Source organism: Ictalurus furcatus, chromosome 15 (genome assembly GCF_023375685.1).
Source record: "Ictalurus furcatus strain D&B chromosome 15, Billie_1.0, whole genome shotgun sequence".
NCBI lineage: Eukaryota > Metazoa > Chordata > Actinopteri > Siluriformes > Ictaluridae > Ictalurus > Ictalurus furcatus.
Window position 1 is genome coordinate 20,887,177 of NC_071269.1, and position 24,520 is coordinate 20,911,696.

At 38.6% G+C, this 24,520-nt stretch overlaps 2 protein-coding genes across 6 annotated transcripts in view; one reads left to right on the forward strand and one right to left on the reverse strand.

Annotated features, from left to right (window-relative positions):
• Positions 1-10,514, forward strand: part of arhgef25a (Rho guanine nucleotide exchange factor (GEF) 25a) — an 82,061-nt gene extending 71,547 nt beyond the window's left edge. For 2 of the 5 annotated variants that reach the window (XM_053642538.1, XM_053642541.1), the window contains 5 exons: positions 84-161; positions 267-458; positions 1,196-1,376; positions 2,350-2,567; positions 3,717-5,751. In XM_053642538.1, coding sequence (XP_053498513.1) covers positions 84-161; positions 267-458; positions 1,196-1,376; positions 2,350-2,567; positions 3,717-4,025 — 978 coding nt within the window. In that variant the 3' untranslated portion in view covers positions 4,026-5,751. Of the gene's footprint in view, positions 1-83; positions 162-266; positions 459-1,195; positions 1,377-2,349; positions 2,568-3,716; positions 5,752-6,133 lie in introns of those variants that run through there. The other 3 variants (XR_008387841.1, XM_053642540.1, XM_053642539.1) reach the window with 3 other exon arrangements.
• Positions 10,515-13,314: 2,800 nt separating this feature from the next.
• On the reverse strand, positions 13,315-15,843 carry sp5l (Sp5 transcription factor-like). Its single transcript, XM_053643727.1, has 2 exons — positions 15,790-15,843; positions 13,315-14,946 (listed from the first exon to the last, which is right to left on the reverse strand). The coding sequence occupies exons 1-2, from the start codon at positions 15,841-15,843 to the stop codon at positions 13,894-13,896; spliced, it is 1,107 nt and encodes a 368-aa protein (XP_053499702.1). The 3' UTR covers positions 13,315-13,893.
• Positions 15,844-24,520: the final 8,677 nt, after the last annotated feature.

Genomic DNA, 24,520 nt, shown 5'->3' on the forward strand with positions numbered 1-24,520 from the left:
GTTTAAAAGTCTCTCTAGGTCTCTCTCTCTCTCTCTCTCTCTCTATCTCTCTCTCACTCACTCACTCACTGTCTCCGCAACAGAAAGCAGTGGAGGTGATGTGCTTTGTTCCTAAGCGCTGTAATGACATGATGAACGTAGGACGGCTGCAGGGCTTTGAGGTACGGCGCCAGACGCGAGCTGCAGTTTAGAACTGTCTCAACAAAGAAAGAAATAGTGGAGAGGTCTGAGCTGTCCTGGCTCCTAAATCGACTTTCTCTTTACAGGGGAAAATCACAGCACAAGGAAAGCTGCTTCAACAAGACACTTTTACTGTCACAGAACAGGACAGTAGCTTCCTGTCCAGGCCTAAGGAGAGGCGAGTCTTCTTGTTCGAGCAGATCGTCATTTTTAGTGAGCCGATTGATCGGAAGAAAGGATTCTCAATTCCTGGATACATATTTAAGAACAGCATCAAGGTGGGCCTTCTCGTTCCTTCTCTTGCGTGTTTCAGAATTATACCTTGACCTAATGGTTCAGATCTTCAGATCTAATGATTCAGATCTAATGACTCAGATTTGCTGAGTTCATTAGACTGGTTTTGTAACATTATCCATCCTATCAGTAGCTGCAATCTAATCTGCAGTATTATTAGTGCCTCATGACCGTTGTTAAAAATGGTCTGTTTAACTCAGTGACCATTCTTTCTGTATTGCCGCTCCTCTGCGAAAATGACCGCTTCCATAAAGATTAAATTACATTTGCTCGGGTTATATTAATGCCTTATATGAAAGTCTGCGAAACACATTTTTCTTATTAGCATAATATGAACAAAAGGCCATATGGCTTTAGAATGCTGTACGGAATTATTTGCAATATCACTTGTGAAACCACAGACTTTCTCTTTCCATGGAAGTTAAAAGCCTGAATGCTATGATTTTATAAAAACCTAAGTACCCTTGAGTTTATGAAAATGATCTGGCCTGTCAGAATTATTACATTTCCTACTCATAATGATTTGAGCTGATTGTAATTGGCTGTTTTCATATGATTCCACAATCATACATTTATAACCCTTATAATCATACACTGATAATGTCATGGTCAAGAGTATAACAGCTACCATGAGGATACACTGTAACAGTATCATAATCAGTTTTCATAAAGAGCCGTTGCTATTACACTCCCAATCATTTTGGTCTGGTGTCCATCTCAGATGAGTTGTCTGGGTGTGGAGGCGTGTGTAGACGGTGACCCGACCCGCTTTGCGCTGACGTCCCGTGGTGCTGACGGCAACACTGTGCGATTCGTTCTGCAATCTTCCTTGGTGGACATCAGCAGGTCCTGGGTGAGCGACGTGAACCAGATCCTGGAGACACAACGCAATTTCCTCAACGGTGAGCCATCATCACCTCCACCATCTTTAGAGTCTTTAGAAGCAACAGAGCTCAAAACACGTCTTGAGGATTGGATTAAAGAGTGGGATTTGACTTATGAAACAATTTAGAAAGAACACACACACACAGGATCAGGATTAAAAGGGCTGTTTTGACTCACAAAATCATTTTTGAATAATTTACAGTTTAATAACTGTTCAAAAGGATTTAGTGGATATCATCAGTGCGCACATACACACACACACACGCACCATATAAATATTCAACACTCCATCCTAAATCTAACTTTAGCCTCACTAACCACAAAGAAATGGAGTTATACTTTCAGTTTTGAAAAAAGAACACCACAGATTTTATATAAAGCACTTTATATTGTAAGGTCTATCTTGCTAATCCTGGTAAGGCAGGTTTTTATTCGATTTTTGCTAAATAGTCGAGTCATTCTGGTCCTGATCATTCATAAAAACAAACACGTGCAAACCCACACACACCCACACTCACTAGGAATGTAATTGAATATATTATTCGGAATGAACAGATAATGTGTTCTAAACAGACACAAATACAGATATGAATAGGAGCTATTCTATTCTTCTTCTTCTTCTTTTTTTGAAAGCTTGCCAGAAAGTTTCAAAGGGCATCTGTTTGAGACTATTCATTGAGACTGGGATCACATAGGATCCAACAAAAATATTGTATAAGGTGGAGGTTTTTACTTTTATTCAGGCTCAAGCTCGTTATCAGATATAAACCTCAAATGAACACCACATTCATTAACTTTAACGTGTGGCGCATTTACAGCATTCATTCATTCATCCTTAGTAACCGCCTGATCAGAGTCATGGTGGTTTAAATTAGGCTGCTAGTTTGTTTATATTTTGGGAAATAGAAGCAGTGAACTTCCTGTTTAGGCTATGCACCCTTTAGGTTAGCAGTATAAGGGTGTAACTCGTTGTTGTGTTTGGTTGCTTAGCCCTGCAGTCACCCATCGAGTACCAGCGAAGGGAGAGTAAGAGTAACAGTCTGGGTCGCACCATGAGACCTCCAGTGTGTGCAACATCTGGGCTGAGGCCTCACTCTTCAGCCTCCATGGACAGACAGAGAGCACCCTGCCTGCGTGCCTACAACACATCCCTACCCTCCCTCTACCTATCCAGCCCGGGGCCTGGTGATGCATCCGCACAGCTAGAGGTACAGTCCTCATTAACATACCCACTTGAGATGAGCTCAGGCTTCTGACATCTGGTCATCTTTGACCTTTCATTTCACTACAAACAATTACTGTGAACGTATTGTTAAAGGAATACTCCAACATTTTTCAACCTCATCTCTATCTACCACATCTGTAGAATATATAGTGATGACAATTAGAAAGAATTTGAACATCATTACTTTTATTTAGAAATTAACAGTAAGCCTGTTGACTTTAAACTTACTTATAATGGAAGCCTAAGGGCAGTTGCTGAATTTTGTTATTAAATGTTTTAAGTACATCACTATGTAGTGAGAATTCGAAGTAATATTTATACTCCGACGATAAAGGTCTCCGGATGAGACAATCTAGGAAAAAGCAATTCATTTACTTGCTTTTCCTGAAAGGTTTTGTGGTATCCATGATTGATCAGAACAATACAACTCCATTCATTCATTTTTCATCTTCAGTAACCACTTTATCCTGTTCAGGTTTGCGGGAAATCTGGAGCCTATCCCAGCAACACTGGGCTCAGAGCATTAGACACACATTAACATACACGTCACATCTAGAGGCTAAATTAGTGTAGATGTTCCAGCTACCAGTGCGTTTTTGGGAGGTGGGAGGAAACTGGAGAACCTAGAGGAATCCCACATGGCCATGGGGAGAACATATGAAACCACACACAAACAGTAACCCAAGCTCAGGATCAAACCGTGGATCCTGGAGCTGTGAACCACAAATTCTTCCCTCTGAATTTAGTGACTGTTCCAGTGAATCTAGTGGAAAAATCTAGTGTGTTTTGTTTTCTCAGTACAGGAAAAAATTCTTCTTGGTGGTAATCACACACACTCTACAGATGCAGTACATTAAACTTAATTTTACCGTGCTTTCAGGTACAAGAAACATTCACACATGCACACACATACACACACTTGGCACAATATTTGAGAACAAACACAAGCATGTCCAGCCTGTAGAACTGGAATGATTGAGCTCTTATTGGCTGAGACATAAGAACACATTGGAACAAAATCACCTGCTTTAATCTCATCAGAACCGGAAAGCTCAGTAAACATCCTCAGGAATCAGACACTTTCAGGACCTGTGTGGAAAATATATATTTGTGTGTGATGTTGTGTTTACAGTTAACACAGCGATGCAAGCTGGAGTCCCGGCTGGAGGCCGAAACAGTTTCCCCAACCCAAGTTCAGCTGGCGTTCACTGAGGAGCCCTGTTTCTCGCATGCTGTCCACTCCTGCCAGACAGTGTCCAACGGCGTCTATCCCGCCAACACACAAGGCTCAAAGGTGCACATTCACATATGTTCACAACATGGCTGTAAGACAAGGGTGACCAATCCTATCCACAAAAGGGCTGACGTGGCTGCAGATTTCCATTCCAACCAAACAGGAGCCACACCTGATTATTCTTCCAGTTTACTCAGTTCATCTTGACCTGTTTGCTCGGATTGAAACCAGCAGTCACACTGGATATTCACAGCGAGGTCTGGACATGTCCTGTCTGAAAAGAAGCTTCAGCACTCCCCCTTCTGGAAGCCAGAGGAAGCACAACAGGATGGGTTTTTAGAGATCTTTAGATCTTATTTTATTAAATGTTTAATTTGAATGTAATAACATTATAATATCTATATAGCACCTCATGACTTTCATTTGCATCAAATTTAAAGCTCTCCAATTTATGGAAATTTTGATTGGTGAGAAGGTGTTGATTCATTTTCTATAACAGCAGCTCTGATAATGATCTCAAGGTTTATATTAATGCCCTCGCTCTAATCTGTAATCATTTCTATAGTAACAGCTTACAGGGACCTGTATGGCAGTCACTCCATGTAAACAGATTTTTACAAATTTATGAAATCTTTGGTGAAGCTTTTTTTGGAAGGAGTCTCCAGTGTTAAAGTCAAGAAGACAGCAAGAAGAAATTTAATGAGTTGTCACACAGGCTTAGTTAAAATATTAATAGCAAAAAACAAAGTATTAGTTCAAAAGTTTGACGTTGTCTATCTTTTGCCTCCAACCTCGTTTGTATGCTCTGAACATCTTTTAGCTTTCTCCTCACATTTGTTGTACTTGTCCCCCACGGCTTTCCTCATTCTTCTTGACATATTTATCCTAACTCGATCTGAATGTCATACACTGCCTCCTTCAAAAGTATCATGGTAAATTTTTTTGTAGAAAATATATTTCTGTTGATTTTGGTAATATTAGTATTCTTTTTGTTGCATATTATTTGTTAAGCGAAGACACATTCTATACATTTTTCCGTTCAAAAACCATGGGGTGTGCAAACTTTTCCACTGAACTGCAAACAGTGAGTGGTCGTGTAATTGAAGTGTACACAATCAAGGAAAGGAACCAAGTGCTGAGACTAGAACAAAACAGGATGTACAACCCAAAACAATAACATATCACTGTTGCCATGGGAACCAAGTGAGGATAAGATCATGATGCATATCATAAGTGGAGTAACCCAGGTTTTTATTTTCCCCGAATAAGACAAGTAGCAGTACTGAATTTAGCTAGTGCAAAACAAGTGTCCCACACCTTCAAGTTCTTCATCGCCTACTCTGGCATCTGTGTTCTGTTACTCGGGTGGACCCGTGATTCATTAGTACCACCTGCTCCTGACTGACACCTCAACAATAGCTGTGTTGGCTTGGATTGTTTATCTTGTTTACTCAGTTCTGCATGCCTGTGCTACAAAACAAACAGGAAGGAGAACGGGAAGGGAGATCCTTATCGTCAGCCTATTTGTTCTCGTCCCATACTGTTGCTGGAGTTAAATGGTGTTTTGATGGCGAGTGGTGAATAATGAAAACATGCTTCGTGGTGAATTAACTTTTTGGGAACGCTCCATTCTGGAAGGAATATGTGGTAATTTAGTTTCTCTCTGTTTATGTGAAACAACCAGTACTTTCCCTTATTTTCTTTGGTAACTTCTGTGGGGACTAAAACAGTCAGTCACAGGCACTTACCATAGAAAATAACTGACATCAACTTCATGCACTTTTCTGGTGCTGCTGTATGTTGAAAGGAGTTTCGAGGATTTTTCTTCCTTTGAGAACCGCAGCAGTAGTGGTGAGGAAAATTGATTCATAGTCATCAGTGTATCTAATCAAAACTACAAATGCTGGTTTGTAATGAGAGGCAGCAGGAAGAGCATGGGTGTGTCTGGACGTATATATGTACTGAGAAGCAGAACAAAGCTACATTTTGGATCAGTATTGCAGATATCCCTTTATTCTCACATTTCAGTACTGTTTTGCTGAAACTCTGCGTAGTGCTGTGATTCACTAACTCATTCACAGAGACTTAGTCTCAGTTATAGCCCTAATAAAGGAACAGCTCTGTCAGCCAAAGCTCCAAATATAACATGCTTAGGCCTTAGCTGCAAATTGCTCTGCTATGTTTGGCACAGGTGTTGAGCCTTTTTAACCCCAGATGTTATTAATAAAGGTCTTTTGGAAATGCTGTAGGAATGTTTCTGAAGCAGAAGTGAAGAAGCCGTTTGGTGTAATAGATATTTTCCCTTTCAAATCCAGCAGGCAGGAGAGAGCGGTTCCAGAGCACCACTGTGGGAGGCGGGACCGTCAGCTCCAGGCCCCTCCTCCAGCCTGCAGCACTCCAATCACCTGGCCCAGCTGGATGAAGATGAACTTTGAGCTGCCCTTGAACTCTGACCCTGGCTGCCTTCGGAGCCTGTCACATACAACCTGGATGCGTCCACTATACGACCGGGACGATTTAATCTTGTCCTGTCCTTTACTCGCACTCTGACGTGAATGACCAAGTGACGTTTTTATTTCAGCTTTCTTTCTTCCTCCTTGCTTTCTGTTGAAAAATTAAATAACCATTCCTGCATCGGGAGGTCACTGGAGCTGAATGAACTTTTCATGTGTGTGAATGAGCGTGTAAGAGTGTGTAGGTGTGTATGGGCAGTAGAAACCGCTTCAGTGTTGTAAAAACATGTCGAGTATTTTCCCTCAACAATGTGCTCTGCAGTTCAGGATACTAATGGCTAGCATTACAGAGCCTACATGGGGCTCTAGGCCTGTTTACAAAGGCACTGTTTTTTATTTCCGGGCCTGCTGGGATATATAAATTCTCCAGAAGGAGCCAATTAGAAACAGACTGATAATGCAGTATATATATTTGTATATACCGTACATTAAAGAGCGACTCTGTGCATGAAGACGCATAGGCTTTAGTGCCTCTTCACTGAATATGGACATGTCCAGTGCTGTGTTTCTGAATTCTGTTTGAACGCACAGTGCTGTTTGATCTGAGTGTGAGGAGAGCATATACAGTGCTCCCCTAGAGACCCTCAGCTGCCATGATGTAAGACTAGAGGTCATACACTCCTCCATGCAGCTGCACAGCTGCAGCTACTGGTCAACACATCAAGCCATGGACAGTTGGAGAAAGATGCGACTGTTTCAGCATGCATCTGTTACATTTTGGCAGAGAAGCATGCATGCACTCAGTGTGCTCTAGGATTTAACAGACTTTTTCGAAAGGAAAATGCTGTTTATTATAACAATAGACAACAGAGCGAGAAGCCTTACAGTATGACAATCTTTATGTGTAATTACTGAACCCTGTTTAAGCGGCTCCCATCACAATGCATGACTCCTAGCTTACTGTTTACTCCCTGAATAAATGAGAGAGAATCAAAGACAGCATATCAGAAACACGATGAGAATCAAATGCTTTAATGAAAAGCTCCTTTGAAGGTGCATCACTAAGTGCCAAAAGGAGTTACCAAAGCCCTTAAACTTAATGACTGCAAACAAAATCGTTCCCGTTTTAAAGGAAATCAGATTATCCTTTGTACCTGTGAAAAGTACATTCATTTGCATGTTATAAAATGCAAAGACATGAATGAGGTTATGAATTTGCTCACACTGCCAAAATACAGTCCCCTCCAAAAGCTTTGGAACAGCAAGGCCAGTTTGATTGTTTTCACTATACACATAGACATTTAGGTTTAGGATTATGAGACGACAGATCAGAATTTCAGCTTTAATTTCTTCATATTTACATCTAGATGTGTTAAACAACTTTGAACATATAATGATAATGAGTCTTTATTGGTCACAGCACAGTAAAATTCAATGAATATGGAATCTGACCCCAACTTCCTAGCATGCTGGGTTGGGGTCAGAGCATAGGGTCAGCCATGATACGGCACCCCTGGAGCAGAGAGGGTTAAAGGCCTTGCTCAAGGGCCCAACAGTGGCAGCTTGGCAGTGCCATGGCTTGAACCCTTGACCTTCCGATCAGAAACCCAGAGCCTTAACGGCCAAGCCACCACTGCCCCACATGGCACCTTTTGTTTGAACCAACCCATTTTTTCAAGTGATCAAAAATACTGGAACATGTGGCTGATGGGTGTTTTTGTTTCTTCCAAGGTGTGCCCTGTTAAATTGACTGTTTAAAGAATTAATAGCTCTGAATGGCTGTTCTTGGTTTGAGCCCTAGGTTTTTCCTGTAAAGACTGTGTTTGTTGTTAAAAAGGATAAACCAACATGAAGACCAGAGAGCTGTCTATGGGAGAAAAGCAAGCCATTTTGAAGCTGAGAAAAGAGGGAAAATCTATCAGAGCCATTGCACAAGCATTGGCCATAGCCAATACAACAATTTGGAATGTCCTGAAAAAGAAAGAAACCACTGGTGTACTAACAACCAGACATGGAACAGGCTGGCCAAAGAAAACAACAGTAACAGATAACAAAAACATTGTGAGAGCTTTGAAGAAAAACCCAAAAACAACAGTTAGTGACATTGCCAATAACCGTCACGGTACAAAGGATAAGGTATCACAATCCACCACTCGAAGAACTCTTCTAGAGCAGAAATATAGAGTCCATACCACAAGATGCAAACCACTCATGAGCAGTAAGACTCAGAAGGCCAGATTGGAATTTGCAAAGAAATACAGAGGTGAGCTACAAAGATCTGAAACCAAGAATAACCTCTATGAAAGTGATGGAAAGGCCAAAGTGTGGAGAAAGAAAGGATCTACTCATGATCCAAAACATAGAGGCTCACCTGTGAAACATGTGGAGGTAGTGTCATGGCTTGGGCTTGCATGGCTGTTTCTAGAACAGACTCGCTAATCTTCATTGATGATGGAACTCATGATGGTAGCAGCAGAATGAATTTAGAAGTCCACAGAAACAATCCGTCTTCCAATTTACAGAGAAATGCCTCCAATCTAATTGGGAGGAACTTCATCAGGAAGACAATGATCCAAAAAGCACTGTCAACACAACTAAGGACTTCATCAGGGAGAAAAAGTGGAAGGTTTTAGACTCGCCAAGTCAATCACCGGAGCTTAACCCAATTAAGCAGCATTATATCTCCTGAAGAGGAGACTGAAGGGAGAACGCCCATGAAACAAACAAGAACTGAAAGTAGCTGCAGTAAAAGGCTGGAAAAGCATCACAAATGAAAAATGCAACAGTTTGGTGATGTCAGTTGGTCACCGGCTTGATACAGTTATTGTAAGCAAGGCATATGCAACCAAATATTAAGTGTTATTTACCTTAATTTACTTTTGGGTGGTCTGCCACCAAAGGTGTCATGCATTAAGCTGTTTAACACATTTAGATGCAAATATGAGGAAATTAAATCTGATCATCTCATATGCATCTTTGATCTCAAACCCAAATGCCTTCAATACAACAACAGAATTGGCCTTGCTGTTCCAATACTTTTGGAGAGGACTGTATCTTCATGAGTGAAAACCTCTTGACTATAAGTGAATTGATCTAATATTTCCCACTATTAGATTATTTGAAAATGAGTATGATATTGTTAAACTTATTTCCCTTCAAACAATATGAAATGTGAAATTCTCTTGCTCCTTTGGCACAAATAAAATAAGAAAGAAAAATGCTAATTAAATATTATATAAATGAATTTATATTCAGAATTTTACTTGCCAATATGTTTTTTTTTTCTTGCAGTGCACTCGGTGAATTTCTTTCTTTTTTTTTATTCTGACAGAATACACTTTAGCATCCAGCAAGCACACAGTTGAACCAGTAGAGGCCACCAGTAAGCTTCTGAAAACACACAAAGGATGGCATTTGCAAACCACCTGCTTTACTGAACTATGCACCTTTTGATTAATTTGAGTCACCTCTGTTTTATGCAGAGTGGCATCCAGAAAAAAATGTGCTGGCTCAAATCTACACTGCAGTAGGAGAAATAATATAAAATCCATGTGACAGTATGAATGAATTAATGAAATTTTACTTTATTACTATTGTTTTTTTGTTTTTTTTTACCTTGATATATTACCTACACACCTATTTGTTGTTCACTTGCATATAATAACCAAACCAAATAATTTACAACCCAGTTTAATTGCTAATAACCCATGCCCAATTAACCAAACCGCCTGTGACTGGCTGCACTTTACACATTAGGCATGAAAATTGGATAAAATTGAATAAAAATTTTTTGTTTATGCTTGTGAATTGATTTGCACCGTTTTCTTAAAAAATGTCAATCTGAAAGAAATGATTCGATGATCCATGTAGGATTGAGGTACCCATAAAATCATCGTAACTTTTACAGAATGTCTTTTTGATATTACGTATGCTTTAGGAAGACTTGGCCATAATGCAGTGTTGCACCAAATGCCAGATATTTTCATTCTGGCACATTTGAAAGGCTAATTCTCAAGTACTGTTACAAGTGAATGTCCACATCCTCTTGTCTCTTGTCTAGAAAATATAGCCCTGTATTGAGAACGGCCTCTCCTCTGTTGCCTTTGCACAAATCTAGACTTTTGCATGCTTTGTTGCAGATGTTTTAGCAAGAGAAAACAGAAAAGACAGACTAGATAGACTAAATGTCTATGTGACAGATCTTGTTGTTGTATCATATGAAATAAACTGTCTTTTTGGAAAACATGGATTGTAAGGTCTCAACATTTTTGCTATGTTACTGTAAAAAAATATAGTAATGAGACAAATGTATACCCCAAATGTATACATGAACCTAAGTTACTATTGACTCTTAATACTGGGTAACACTGAGCAAGCTAACTATGTATTGTAACTATGCAGGGACTAAACTGGAATGAATTAGTTCTACTATATTAACAGTAAAGAAAAGTAAGTCACTACTATTAACGACTACATGACTCAAATGAGTAATTACTCAGTAAGTCATAATAAAGAAATAGTTTGATAATTAATTATGAACTAAAATTACTGAGTCTAATATACACACTATATGGTAAAAGGTATGTGGACACCCCTGAGTTCAGCTGATTCAGCCACACCCATTGTTAACAAGTGCATAAAACAAACATGTAGCCATGCAATCTCCATAGACAAACATTTACAGTGAAATGGGTCATACTGAAGAGCACACTGAGTTTAAACGTGACTCTGTAATAGGCCACAAGTCAGTCTGTGAAATTTCTGCCCTACTAGCTCTGCCCTGTTCAACTGTAAGTTCTATTATTGTGAAATGGAAGCGTCTAGCCCCAACAACATTTATCATCTAACACCAACAACAGCTTGGTTTGATTGGCTAAGGAGATGCATACAAGCCTAAGATCGCTAAGCGCAATGCCAAGTGTCAGCTGAAGTGGTGTAATGCACACTGCCACTGGACTCTGGAGCAGTGGAAACATGTGCTTTGTAGTGGTGAATCACTCTTCAGTATCTGGCAGTCTGATGGATGAATCTGGGTTTGGCAAATCCAGGAGAAAACTACCTACTACAATGCATAGTGCCAACAGTAAAGTGTGGTGGAGGAAGGATAATGGTTTTTCAGGGTTTGGGCTAGGCCCCTTATTTCCACTGAAGAGCAATGCAAATGCTACAGAATACAAAGGCATTTTAGATTCTTCCAACTTTGTGGCAGCAATTTGGGGAAGACCCTTTCCTGTTCCAACATGACTGTGCCCCTGTGCACAAAGTGATGTCCATAAAGACATTGTTTGAGGAGTTTGGTGTGGAGGAACACAAGTGGCCTGCACAGAGCCCTGACCTCAACCCCACTGAACACCTTTGGGATGAATTGGAACATTGATTGGAACTCCAACATCAATGCCTGACTTCACAGCTGCTCTTTTGACTGAATGGGCACAGACTCCCACAGACACATGCCAAAATCTCGAAGAAAGCCTTCCCAGAAGAAGACTTTTATTTCTGAATCATAAACATATAATACACAATGTGAATCGCACATTTTCACAATGCACATCATCAAATTTTTGTACTGTGATACATCATGTCCCAATATATTGCCACACCCCAATTACCTACCTATAGAAGAACTACTGCACTCTAAAACTTACATTTTAAATTCATGAGCAATGAATATCAAATGCAGGATTAGAATAAACATGAATCCAGGGCTAGCCAGTAATCTGAGATAATGTTCCAGAGGTAATTTTTAACTCGCTAGAAGTAAGGTTAATAGTGCGATGGTAGCCCTAAATAGATATCATCACGTTAACTGTTAATATAATTATGTACGAATTTAGTCTTCTAAAATCTCTCATAAAAATACATTTCCTTTTATAAAAAGAAGCCAACTGCAAACACATTTTCCTTACTTTACCATACTTTGTGTCAGCTGGATAACACTGGATATCAAGCCAAAGCACATGTTAAAAATTAATAGCATTTATAATGTCTACTTAATACAGAAATATAATTTTGAATTCAAATAAAAATTGAGTTCAGCAAACTGAGGTTGTGGAACGGTCAAAGCCAGAAATCATAGCCAGTGCTGACGGTTCTGCTATTTGTACATCTGGGTATCTGTCCAGTGTTTCTGGATTAATATTTAATTAAAAAGGAAGGAAGGAAGGAAGGACGAAAGAAAGAAAGAAAAAAAATTAAGAAAGAATGAAACCTTTCTGGTTTAGGTTTCAGGTTTAAATCCGAACACAGGTATTAGGAGCATTAAACAGATTCAGACACATGATATTGCCATAGTGTAGATCTTTAGCGTTGGTTTCAAGAGCAAGAGCCTACACACAGTGACAAGTAGGAAAGTATTTATGCAGGCATCTGGTTCATTTGTTCTCAAGCAGGGTCACATTCTGGGCACTGTAGAGCAGTAAAAAGCTAATGGGAGCATGCCTGTGATATACATGACTACTGAGAGAAGGTGCTAAGTCATTCACTTGCAGAAAGATGACAAATCAAAGCAACTGGTGTCACTAGCGGCAGGACCCTAGCAGCTGGAGGTCTATTCGCTGTGAGCTCCAGCCGAGTGCCATCCTCACTAACTGTTGACTCTATCATCGCCACTGAGATAGGAAAAGCCATTAAATGACTGTGAACTTGATGGCATACGGTAAGGGCAGGGTCTCTATCAATGGTCTTAACAATTTACGGTGAGGTGTAAAATGTCTGAGAGCTTTTCAGTCATTTTGAGCCTTTAAAGTGTTTCCTTACCACCCAGGAACAATGGCCACCCTAAATTAGCATCTCGAATACTGTTAAATTAACATTAGAATTGTTGTGTAGGCTGTGGCCCAGCACTCATGTGATGTTAGATTTAATATTAGCGAACCATTTACTCATATATACACATTAATTAAGAGGTGAGGCGTGTGCCATGGAATTAATAAGACAAGGACAGGTACTGAGTATTGGGTTTTTTGTCCATTTTTGTTTATTCTTTTTTCACATGCTAAGTCATTATAGAACTGTATGCCAAATAAACATTATATACATTACAACACTCTCCAGAATGGAACCAGGGTTTATGCAAACATCCAAGAAATTTACATTTAAAGTAAAGAAATGTTTTGAGTGCAAATCGCTGCTTTAAATTCATATTGGAACGATAGGGAATAATTACAGACAATCCGACAGGTTAAAACAATTATCTTAGTTAATTTTTTACAAAAGAACAAAATGCGACAAAAAGTATTAAGGCAATATTTTCTGTAAAAAATAAAGGACCAAATTAATTTAATAAATATTTTTATATTGTGCTTGTACAATGTATTGGTAGTGAATTAATAGATTGACAAATGAACTTTGTGCAAAGAGAGAACAGCATTAGTGAGATGTATAGCATGCCTGAAACCATGTCAAAAAATTAAAACGTCACATTTCCTGTTTGGAGTGTTTGTCCATCACCTCTTTACTAGCAGCGTGGCCTTCATTATAGACCTTAATATCTCTCAGTAGCTCTGCACTATATTCAGAAATTCAGTGGACTTTTAAATATGGCTTTGTCTCTCATGAGGATTATTCAAGTGATCTCTCTGAGAGTCGTGAGATTATCTGTGCACTACAGTTCTTGACTTCCTTCACTCTCTCTTAATGTTGCTCAGCTGTGGGTCAGCGTGTGAGGGCTGGCTGGATCGACCCTTCCTGCTCTGGTGGGTCTTGACATGCTTGGAGAGGTGATCACTACGCATGAACCTCTTGCCACATTGTGTGCAGCCGAAGCGCTTCTCGCCGGTGTGTGTGCGCAGGTGCCTCTGCAGCTCGTCTGAACGCGTGAAGCTCTTACCGCAGAAGAGCCAGTTGCAGATGAAGGGCCTCTCACCTGCATGCCAGCGCAAGTGCGCCTTTAGGTGCGAGGTCTTCTTATACACCTTGCCGCACTCCGGGATGTGGCAGATGTGCAGTCTTTTTTTGCCAAACTCTAGGCTGCCGACGGTGTTCCCCGTGGATTGGCAGTTTGGACACTTACAGCGGCGGCAGCGGCGTGTGGAGCCCAGCAGGCTCTTGGAGGTTCCTTGAAGCAGAGCAGCAATCTGAGGCTGGTGGCCTAAAACCAGCTGCCTGCCCAGGGAGAATGGGTGACTGGAGGTGCCAGTGTTGCTCTGAGGAAGACTCCACCACTGCTGGCTATCTTCGATGTGCCCTCCAGGCAGGTGGGTTCTGGCTGAATTGCTCTGCAGGAAGCTGGGAAAGTTCTGGCCAACAGCATTGTGCTGTGCATAGTACTGAGTGTTTCCTTGCGCCTGCGACGACAGCATTTTGACCGGCGAGACCTCGAATGAGTATGAAGCGGGAGGTTCAGCTGGAGGTGTAAGAGGCAGCTCATGGTGATGGTGGTGGTGATGATGATGATGGTGGTGCGAGTGAGAGCCCAGGCCACTCTGCACATGGCCGGGGAACTGCATCTTGGGCACGGTGAAGGCCATATGATGGGCACTCAGGCTGGAGTTTGGGGCCACGTCATTGCTCCAGAGCTGAAACATGCTGGACGTGGTCCCCACGGTGCCCTCATAGGGGAACTGAGCCCCGTCGGTGCCCACGGTGCCGCTCACCTGCCAAGCCTGGCTGCACGTGGTGGCCAGGAAAGACAGCGGATTAGGGCCACTCTCAGGAGAGGAGCTCGGGGTACGATCCTGAGGGGGATAAGAACATGTTATTAAAACCACACAAAGTAAAATGAAAATGATTTAAAATGGCATCATCATTATTTGGTAATAAAATTTGATTTAAATAATTACATCATTAATTAGCTAGAAATGTAGAACTCTAGGTATTTATGGAGTTACAGTTATACTATTATTTGCTGATAATGGTTTCAGAAGTATATAATGAAAAATAAATTCAAACTAAAAGTTAACATAATAATAACAACAACATTATCTAGAGCCATGGTTTGCAAAATGGGGTCTGGGGACCATACCACCAGAGCTCCATGATGTAGATCTAGTAGCTCCCTAAGTGTATTGCTTTTTTAATCATATGATGGTGGTGCTGGAGATTACTCTCAACTAGTATCAAGATTGTTGTAGTTATATTTGAGTTAACATATTTTCACCACATTTTAAATAAAACCATTGTTAATTTGATAAACAATGTTTGAAATCTACACCTACATGACTGGAAGGTTCAGGAATAAAAAGCTGGTGGTAGCCTATTGTTCTTCAAATGAAATCTGTGCTGTGATTTATTGGGGTCCTTGCAAATTCTTTTACTGTGGTTGAGGTTCCTGGATGTAAGCAATCTGAGAGGCTCTGATCTACAGTATTGTGAAAGTGAGCTACAGTGAATGATGTGTTCAAAAATCCTTCAACAAAGTTTCCACATTTCTGTTCGTTTTCTATTCAGCCTTTTTTTTTTTTTTAAGAAAAACAATGCGTTAACTGTTTACAAGACATGACTAAAATGAGCTTGAATTTGAAAATAAAAACCACGGTGTGTTCTTATAGTCCTAATGCCAATTTTGAAACGGATCATACCTGTAAGAAGTTATGCAGTATGTTGTCGGTTCTGGAGAGCGTCAGTGCAGCCATGTGCTTTTACTGTCTGGAAGATCAGCAGCTGCAGATCAGCGCGAGAGCAACGTGCGAACAGAGAGCGCGCGCGAACACAGTGACTGTAGAGGCAGAGCGCGCGCGAGGAGTTCTTCTGAAAACCACACGAAAATCAACGTGAACACCGTTGCAGCGGAAAAAAAGCGATAAATCCTCGAGGTAAGGCGACTCGTCCAGGACTCATCCGCACTCTGTGAACTCCTGAAGAGGAATGATTTTCCCAGGTTCGGTCCCGTTGTTTTTGTTTTTTTTTTGTCCTTCTTCTCACAGCGCTCGCGCATCAAACATCTTTTGAAGTCAGTTCCAAAGCCTATGGCTAGTCATCCTCGCGCATCTTCTCTTTATGGAGCAGAAGATCCTCTCGCCAGGGGTCTCTTAAAGAGGCACTGAATAGAGGGGGAACCCCGGGGAGGGGTGTGTGTGTGTGTGTGTGTGTGTGTGTGTGTGTGTGTTTGAGACCATCACCATCCTAATTTTATGTCAGCGATTTTTATTTGATCAGATGCTGACCAGACACCACCCTCCCTTTGACCATCTGCTGAAGACAAGCTTTTTAAAATTACATGGCAGTCCAATTCCATTCAAACTTATTTGGAAACTGCTTTTAACAGTCAACATTGTCACAAAGCACCTTTTACAGAACTCCCAATATAGATTTAGATCCATAATATGCAAATCAGAGGTGATGGGGGAAAAACAAGAAACTTTTCTAAGTTATACCGGATAGTGGAAATATAAATCATTACTCTTCTACCACTCTGTGTACTATAAAGTAAAAAAGTGTGTTGAAAGGATGTTCAGTATGAACAGATAGTGAATAAGAGCGAGTCCTTGGATGAACACAGGACAGTCTTTATGATTACAGCAGCAGGTCTTAGGTACAAATCTACAATATATAGCATGAGATTATCCTGGGACTTCCTGACTGTTCCAAGCAGATTGTTCCTGACTATTTTAGGGAAATGTGTAGGGTATTCATGATGGACCATCCTCAGCATAACTTCAACCAATTCTGTTGACTAGAAAATGTTTACCTGCTACTTTTAAGAGCTGATGGCCAAACATGCATGTTTATACTTGTTAACTGAATGTCATCTCTAATGTTATAACATGGTGTCTTATATATAATATGTATACAGGCTATACATGTGACTCTTTATTTCATACATTGCTCCAGAGCCAGTAAGGTCTTAACCAGTTTGTTTAATTAGAATGAGTAAACTTGTGCTGAGATTGTAATTAGCATTACAATCATATAAGAATCATTCATAGTTTAATATAGTAACCAGTCATACATTGTAAAAACAATACTGTAGATTTTACAGTAATTCAATGGTAACCTGAGTGGCTCAGTGGTTAATGGTAAAGGCTTTGCATCACAGATCAGATGGTTACGTAACCAACCCCTAAAAAATATAAAAAGAAAAAAAAAAGAAAAAAGAAAAACCTTACTCTGGCACTTACACCTCTACTCTGCGCACTTTGCTTCTTCTAGAACTCAATTAATAGATCTTGTATGGTAGCACTACTTGTATTGTTCTCTGCTTGATATATCGCTTTGCTTGTATTCTCTCATTTGTATAAAAGCGTCTGCTAAATGAATGAATCTAATGTAAATGTAATGTATGTGTTCAAATCCCAGCAATGATCAGCTGTCCTGGTTGGCAACGCAAATTGCCAGTAAATTATTGTAAAAATTTACAGCTTTTTAAAATGTCTTCATTTATTTTATTTATTTATTTTTACAATAAAGCTTAATGTATAGATCTGTGGACTCCCAATGGTCCATGAAGCACAGCTGTTGCACAGATTTATTATTATTATTATTATTATTATTATTATTTATACAGTTATTAGCCTGTTTGATTGGTCACTTTAATTAATTCAAACCTCAATAACTCAAACAACAAGCAACTTATAGTCTAAATAATGCCAACTTGGACTTAATGTGTTCCGTTAGTGGAAAGTTCAGGAATAAACAAAAAGCTACATGGCTCTGACAAAAATATATATTTAAAAAAAACAACAACAAGAAGTCTCATATTTGGATCATGTTCATAACATAAATGTGTAGTAAGGGGTTCAATGGAATTTCTCTTGGAGATAAAGTAGTCCTTGGGTGCAAAAATCTTGAGAACCATGAACCAGCATATCTATAGGTTGCATATCATAGCCTACACAATATGCAATATCTTTTAAATCTGTGTTAACCACAAAAACCCAAAAGCATCACAGATGCAACACAAATGATTTAGGCAGGTCATAGTCGATACTTTGATATGCAGTGAAAAGCTACTGCTATTTTACATCATGATCACTTCTTATAAGTTTGGTCACACGTGCAGGAGATTTCCCTTAAGGGCATTTGACTAACAAACCAACAGGTTAAATGAAATCAAACCCCGACCAAAGCCTGGTGTTAAGCGCGCGGCCACATAAGCGGCTCTGCGGGACACTTTCACACTCCGGGTTCAAGTTAAGGACGCCATCACATCACGCGGATTAAACACAGCTCGAGGAGGCCCGAGGAGCTAAATTCATCTCTGTGTCTTCACTGGGAAAGCTTACGGGTCAGCCTCAGAGCCGTTTAACATCTTAATACACAGAAAGAGCGCTTCTTTGTGTCGCGTCCGTGTGCAAACATGCGCTGGATTCTCATTCAGGCGCAGAGCTCTCACCTCACAACGCATAACAATCAGCCTTTGTTTCTGCACATGCATGCCTCTGCTTGGGCATGCATGTGCTTTCTGCTTCTTTTTATTTTATTCTTAAATACAGCATTACATTTTGACACATTACGTCAGCTTAGCTTTCAATTATTCATCTTAAAAGCATAGATTCAGTAATTACAGTGAAAAAAAATATTGGTGTGAAAGTCACTCAAGAAAAGTGTGGTAACACCCCCCCCCCCCCACACACACACACACACACTCTTAGTATATTTAATTAAGCATATTTTAAGTAAAGTTTACAGGGCACCAAGGATTATTCTCATAAAGAAATCTTAAAAATTCTCCAAAAATGTAGCTAAGGAAAATTACCTAGCAGCTTTCTTTCTTTTGGAAATAAGTAAATTGTACTCAAACTTGAGTCAAATGAACGACATAAATCTCAGCATTGTAAAAAGTACACATCATTACTACTTAACAGTCACTAACACCTTTAATGATTCCCACCAAGAGCAGCACACCAGTGCACTTATATCAGCCTTCATAAAGACTGAACTGGTAGAACCCAACATGACTGCTTAACTAACATCTGTGCACACCACATTATACACACCATACACCTGAGTGAGAAACACAAAGATACTTGAACCAAGAAACTTTACAGAAACACTTGACCTGAATATTTCGTAATACAACAGCCTTCAAGGCAACACAAAATAAGAATATTGAAAACAACCAATCCGTAATGCTCCGAATTAAATCAGTGTAAATTTCTGTGAACACATATGCATATTGAGTTTTAAAACCACACCGCCTTTTTAGTATGTGAGCGGTCCAAGTAGAAATTCTTCTAGTTTTGTAAGCATTTGCAAAGTAATATTAAATCAAACCCAGTAAAGTAAGTAAAACATACACTTTGCGTTTTAGCCACATATTTACATTTATTAATTTAGAACTTAAAGCACTTTAGTAATGCTAGTAATTTGCTTTTTTGTGTGTAAAAATCACAGGTTTGTTTTGATTGTTGGACTGTCATATTTACTGAACCTCTGAATCATTTTTTTCAGTGTACAGTGAATTGGAACCTTAAATGTAAAAAGCCTGGAGCCACTGACAGATGCTAAGAGTTTGAGTGTTTAATTTATCATTAATTATTTACCCTTTCATGCATAGACTTATTAAAAACATTCCACACGACTAAAATTTTTTTTTTTACTTAAAATTACACGGCATCTTAGAGTACTGTGTAGGTATAGATGTTTATTTGATGACATCTGCATTACCGAGTCAGCAAACATTTTTTATTAGATTTCCAAATGTTACTTTTTAGACAAAAAAAAGAGAGAAATATTACAGGAAAATGTTTGTGCGTCAGTAAGGAAAGAACATTTAATAACAGGCAAAATTTCAGACAAAACCCATGATGAATCTGTCAAGTTTTGCCTGCAAAAATAGAAGCAGGTGTGATGGTTAAAGTCTCCAGAAGAAGTGTGGTAGATTCTCCATGATGCTCAATAAATCTTTCCATTTCATTTCCTTATAAAACTGCACAAACTACCTGGCACTATTGATGCATTTTTAAAAACTGAAGGAGTGTCATGCTAAACATTGCCTTTTTAAGTGTATTACTGTTTACAGCTTTTTTAAAATGTAGAAATGTTTACATTTTCATTATTTTTTAAAGTCATCTTGACATTATTAGCATGTCCTTGCACGTGTCTAACACTATGCACAGTACTGTATATTAAAAAGCAAATAGATTGTCCATGTGTAGGAATACCATCAATTTAAAAAAAAATTATACCTGAAAACAAAAACTTTCAAGGTGTTTCTAAACAAATATTCAAAAATATAAATATAGAAAAATATTAAATTCTGATGACAAAATGTATGAAAATATAATTTCTGAACAAAATATAATAATATTCGTTGACATGTACAAACTGTTCAGGACTGCTACCTGATACAGCAGATTTTGGAAGTAAAATGTATCTACAATAAAATAAATAAATAAATATTTAGGTATTCATTGGAATCTGGCACAAAAAAAAAGTGATTTAGAGATGATTAACATCTTATAACGTATTTCAGTAAACTAGCTTTAAATTTCACTGTGCATGAAAGGGTTAATAATAGAGAAGTACTTCCATCCCACATTAGGAATTGACAGATATTTAGGACAGACATGAAATTATACTTCATTTAAAATATTAATTCCTAATAAAATACTATTTTTATTCTTAAATAGATTTTTCTTAAAAATTATAACGGGTGACTGCTAATTCTGAAATCAAGTTAGGTCTACAGTGAAGGCCAAAAAGTCTGAGCCCACTAGTGAAAATGCTTGTGTTTGGCATTCTTTTTCAATTTAACACAGAGGTTTTCATTACAAATGAGATCATCAGCAACAACTTGAATGAAAAGTAGAATCTTGGAAATATTTACATGAATTTCAGAATTTGTTAGTATTTTGTATGTCCCTTTCTTGCTGGACTCCACAAGTTTGTGTAAAACCCTGCTGATGCATGTTAGCAAATCTATCAGCATGTTGTCTGAACACGCACTTCAATAGAAGAGATCAGACTTATGGAAACATGCTAACATGGCAATCATCACAAATTTGCTTAGGTTTAAATAGAGACCTAGAAATTGTGCAGCATCTTGAATACTGAATAGTCAATTTCTGTATATATATAAAATATATCGCTTTCTGTTTATTTCTGGTTCTAAATAAAAAAAAAAAAAAAGAAAACCCAGACTTTCAATGTGCTCTCAGACTTTTGGACCCCACTGTATGCTGATTGACTGAATTCTCTTGAGGACTCTTACAAGCTATGATTGAATATAGATTTACAGACAATATTCAAATGTGCATTTTCTATCACTGGGTCATTGGATCAGAGATATTGATGATTACATCTACATACAAAGCCAATACTGTTCCACAAATTAACTTGGGAATATAAAAACAAGATGCCAAAGAATAAGACCACCACATACACTCACAAATAATGTTGGAAATATGTTGGGCAGAGGATATATTCATAAATGGACAGTCTACACAAGTACAAATATTTGATCTAACAGCCAAATTAAGGAAAGCCTATATATGTAATCCATATGAGTTAGAAAGGCTATTGTATTCTTATACATTTACTGTTATTCAAATAGTAGTTGTCAGGACATCTATATATATTTAATATGTTATAATAAAACATACAAAACTATAATAAGAAAGCTGTAAATGAGGCAAGATTAAAAGCAGGAAATGGAAAATACTAGAGCATTAAACAAAAGTAATGTGTTACTATGCTGCTGTTAAACACAAAACAGGCAACATCTGAGCCATCTGATTATCAAATAGAGAAGAATTCATACAGATTTAAATAAATTATGATTACATTCAGGTGTAAATTACTCTTTCTGTGTCACATGTTGACTTTATTATACATCTACGGTTGCTTGATATGAAGCTCTGTTATTAGGGCATTATACATTACACAATGCCAGATGTGTTTGAAGTCTGTGTAAGGGGGTGATTTGCCTGTAGACAAGCTTAAGGCTTAGGATCCATTACAAAACCCTCTTGGCACAGTGAAGATAGCATTACACTCTAAGTCGATATAATTACATTGCATTTGCAATGTAACAAATCCAAAATAAAAATCCTACCATATTAAACAAATAATACCTTTTAAATAATTGCACAAAATATAACGAGCCCTTACTATTGTTGTTGCTTATCTTTCATTAATTTATTCATGCTTTTTATGCTTTCAAAGATTTTTATGCAATTCACAAATAAACACAACAGGGCTAATAAAAGTGAGTAAAATGTCATTTAAGATTAAAGGAAACCAATGAGTAAAAACAATAATGAAGGAGGACCTCAGTAATTAATTATTATACTAAAGACGTCTTCAGCCAGAATACTCAATTATTTATTCTCAATACATGAACAAAACCGAGGTGTAGATCTGTCCTGAACCCGACACTTGTACCAGTGACACACTGATTGATGTTTGTTACTAAATGCTGCATAATTCATTAGCCTTTGTTCTTCCGGTTAACCCAAAGAACATGTAGGAACAAATCATTAACATGCTCGAAATGGAGCTGGTGCAAAATTACAACTTCTTGAAAAGAAAGGCAGGTTAGAAAATGTTGGAACATAATTGTAACATCATGAACAGCACAGTGTTCTCGGGGCAATTAAGATGTGTACTACTAATAAAAACCAAAATAACAGTCAAATACGAGAAAAGAGATAAAGGACATGAGTAAAACATGTCAAATATTTGATGGCATTAAGCTGAAAGGCCACCTCTGTCTCTTTCTCTGGGCTTCATTACTGAGCAGAAGTTGTTAATTACCCTGATTCTTATTTCCTGTCCCCTAAATCCCCCCCCCCTCCATCCTTCACCCCCTCCAGCCCCCACCATTACTGCCTCCCAGATGAATGGCTTTGAAGTGCAAAGCATGCTTGCCTTACTTTGAACTGTGAAAACAATGCTCCTGTGGTCGTGCTTACCTTCCCCATGTTGCCTCATTTAAATAGACCTGGATACGGCTTCCACCGTTTTCAAGGGAAAACTCATTTCCAGAGCAAGCAGAGATCCCAGCCTTCATTAGGCAACTGTAGAGATAGCAGGCATTCACACAGTCTGCTTCGAATACTCTCAATGCACTCCCATACTTTACTGTGTCCACTTAGATCATTTATGATCAAAGATTTTACTCAATCTATTTAAGGACAGAGTAATAATAATAATTTTAAAACGATCGGATCAATTCTTGTCTTTTCATATGCCTATTCACGATAGGATAGGAATTACCTTCAGTGTTGCTTCAAATATAACTGAGAAAATAGCACATTTTAAATCTGACACTTTTTCAACATTATTGCTTACAAATAATTATAAATCTTTAAGTATATTGTTCTTTGATTAATAGGAATTGTATGTAGTAACGAAGTCTGGACTCGCTGATAGAACCTGAGTTTAAGGGTTTAACTTAGCTATTAATTAACGATTAATATTCTGTCACTTAGATGGAGAATCCTAAATGTTTGATTCCCTCATTAGGAATGACAGCAACTGCAGATATTTTGAACATTACAAAATTGCATGCTAGCATGAATTAAGTGTGTGCATGGTCTCTGTTTGTGAAGACCAAACTTCTGATGTGGTCATGGTAATAATTTGACATTTACCCACCGGGCTTTAAATAATAAGTGAAATAAAACAAGGAACTACAAAATCATTGAGTTGGACACGTTCCACCAAGGATGACAAATCCATTCGTTTAAAACTGACTGTCCTCATAAAAGGGCCTGAACAATGCAGGAACAAGCAGGCATGTTGTCAAGCTGTTTTTTTTTTTTTTTTTTTTTACCATGTCTGGGGGCAGTTTAAAATCCTCAGATCACTAAATTGTCCCAGCTGTCTTGACCATCTGCACTCCAAACAGTCAGCCACGAGCCTTTGTACTGGTGGCCATTTCCAAAAGCCAGTTTTATAGCCTCGTGTTGACTAAATGACCCTCAATGGAACATATAACCTGTTGTTCCCTGGATGTGACCAGCTTTAAACACTACTTGGTCCAGTCTGTGACAGCACTGCTCATAATCACAGTGACCGACGTTGTAAGGAGAGAGAAATGGGACAAAAGCTGAGTATTTAAGTCAGTACAGATTTGATCATGTACTCTGAAAGCTTTTAGTGCATGTGTTTTTTTTTTTTTGTGATGCCACGTGGTAACGCAATTGCCATTATTTGGGAGTTAAAGGTCAGTTAAACTGTATTTAACTTCTGCAAAAATCATCAGCTGATTAATTGAGTAAACTTATGTGACAAAGCTAAGGATTGCCAGAGGTTTTTTTTTTTTTTTTTTTTAAACCACATTATGCTTTTAATTAAACCAGGAGATTTCTCATTTAAAAACACACTACATATACTACTACATCTAAATTTACTGAACATGTTTTA

Excerpts from the sequence above, each read along its gene's own strand:
- sp5l (XM_053643727.1), bottom strand. The coding sequence starts at position 15,843 with ATGGCTGCACTGACGCTCTCCAGAACCGACAACATACTGCATAACTTC. Across the intron at positions 14,947-15,789 it reads TACTGCATAACTTCTTACAG|GATCGTACCCCGAGCTCCTC; the intron begins GTATGATCCGTT and ends TATCCCCCTCAG.